Below are 2,228 nucleotides of genomic sequence, written 5' to 3'. Positions count from 1 at the left end.
TTAGTTTTAGCTAGACATACATAAAAAAATTGCATAAATTTATTGATATATGAGTATAATATAAAAGATAATTTAAGTTAATTTTATAATATTTAATTAATAAGATGAACTTTCAATTCTTTTCCTCATTATTATGAAGACACATTACAAAACTAATATATCTTTTAGTGTTCTGTCGCAAATTTTCGGTAATCGTTGAGGTCCACGAAGCTTGTTGACTAATTCGAAAACTGGTTTCAGATCATCTTGAACCACTCCCTGAAATTTTGAAAATGAAATATTCATAGACTCAAGTAAAAATGGATTAATTCGGTACTATTCTCACTCTGAAACTGATCTTGATGAACGACATAGGAAAAGACTTGATATAAAAACGTGAGCATTAGGCGTGTGCACGCCTCTACTCGATTTAAAATAAGGTAAATTCCCTATAAAACCATTTAGGAATTGACTGGCTCCGAGTTTGACCTAAAGGTTTCGAGTTTTAAATCTTTTTTGCCAAAAAATTTAAAAAATACCTTTATTATTATAATATAAGTATGAATAACGTTTTAATATCAATTATTATTTTTAAGCTTTTACCTGATGTCTCCGATAAATAACGACAGCAATCATTCGTCCCCACAGCATTTGTAAGAGAAAAGGTTCGGTGCCTTCCACTTTCAGTAAATGCAATTGCATTATAGCATCATGTTTTAGAGCTTTGTCTGAAAAAGTATTAATAAATTTGTATCATAAACACTAATAATATGCAGCAACTGCAACAGATTAGTTTTCTTTTATATACATCGCATAGTTACAGAGACATTATAATAATATATCCAGACTGTGAACAAGTAATAAAATAAATTTAAAAATATCTCTTTCACACTTGTGTCATTATCCAAACAAGGGACACAATATCAATTCACATGCATGAAATGGTCAAGAAACATGATTCAATATTAAGTGAACAAGTATTTACGTATATCATTTTTCCCAATGTCCAGTGAAAGAACTTGCTGGAAGCACCCGTTGACACCTCCAACAGACTTGGACCACACATCAAAAGGAGTCTCTGTGTGATACCGCTGGCGTACTATAACTCTTTCGGCGTCGTGAGGCAGCAGCTTTGGGGTTTCCACCGTTTTGTTGATCAACCATCTCAGAGCAGCCTGAAAGAAGTATTGCGTTATCTTAAGTTGCTTAAAGAAAGAACGATGAAATCCATTACTTGAAAAATGGTGATAACTTAAAAATTAAAATTGAAGACTGCGTAATGGGTTGTAACACTCCTTGACATAGACTAAAAACGTTCCCAAAACTTAAAATTGAACATGGCTTCTTAAAAAAAATTACAAATCTATTACTCTAACCCTATTTCTCCTGCAACAGGTATTGATGATATCTACTACTAGGTAAAACTAGTTAAGATATCATTAAGTTTCGTCACTAGCAACTGCGATAGCCGTGTGTCAAGTTAACAAACACGCTTGGCTGAGTTCAGTGAACCCTTAACTTACTAACGCAATTATTAACACCTAAAGACTTACCTGATCTGTCTCACTAATCTCCACTTCGACACACGTCACCTGTTTCTCAGGAAACATCTTCTCAGGGATAATAGCCACCACATGCCAAGTCCCGATAACATCCTTCAAATTGAAGTTGGCCTGGAATCCATCACAAGTAGTACTGTTATCAATAGCTTTTGAATTTACCAGGGTTATAAACAGCAGGAGGAAGTAAGGAGACATGTTGGGAAGGTGTGGGAACGACGAATGAATTTTTGGACTGAATGTTCAAAATGAGGTTTGGGGTTAAGATAGAGTAGAGCTTAGATTGTAGCAGACAAGACAAAATCTGTTTCTCATTGCTTGAAAACTGCGTTTAGTTTACCATCATAACTATCCGACACGTGTGCACTTCTTGTTTGAGTAATATCGGAGGCAATTTAAGCAACATTAGTAGGCTATCGATCTCTCGCCTTATATCTCCATGGCAAATTTCGTAATAAATTAAGCCAATGGTCTAGCACTGAAAGCGTAGCCGCAAAAAAAAGATAGAAAAACAGACTTGTGCATTTTTATTTGTGTAAGTGTGGATATGGATGCCCTACTTTTTTTATATAATAAACTTTGCTCAATCTACACATTTCTAAGTCATATTCACTTGAGGTGTGAACGACAGTGTGGGCGAGGATTCACGTGCAGATAATTGAATAATCTCATCATGTTAACGTGCAATGA

General features: G+C 34.6%; 1 protein-coding gene across 1 annotated transcript; it reads right to left on the bottom strand.

Annotated features, from left to right (window-relative positions):
* Nucleotides 1–1,761, bottom strand: LOC142982205 (uncharacterized). The gene is made up of 4 exons (XM_076128601.1): nt 1,533–1,761; nt 965–1,154; nt 583–707; nt 1–258 (listed from the first exon to the last, which is right to left on the bottom strand). Exons 1-4 carry the CDS (start codon nt 1,734–1,736, stop codon nt 145–147), a joined length of 633 nt encoding a protein of 210 aa, XP_075984716.1. The 5' UTR covers nt 1,737–1,761; the 3' UTR covers nt 1–144.
* Nucleotides 1,762–2,228: the final 467 nt, after the last annotated feature.

The sequence above is a fragment of the Anticarsia gemmatalis genome, chromosome 21 (assembly GCF_050436995.1).
Source record: "Anticarsia gemmatalis isolate Benzon Research Colony breed Stoneville strain chromosome 21, ilAntGemm2 primary, whole genome shotgun sequence".
NCBI classification, from domain to species: Eukaryota; Metazoa; Arthropoda; class Insecta; order Lepidoptera; family Erebidae; genus Anticarsia; species Anticarsia gemmatalis.
The sequence above is the reverse complement of the archived record's forward strand: the minus strand, read 5'-3'. Positions and strand labels throughout refer to the sequence as shown.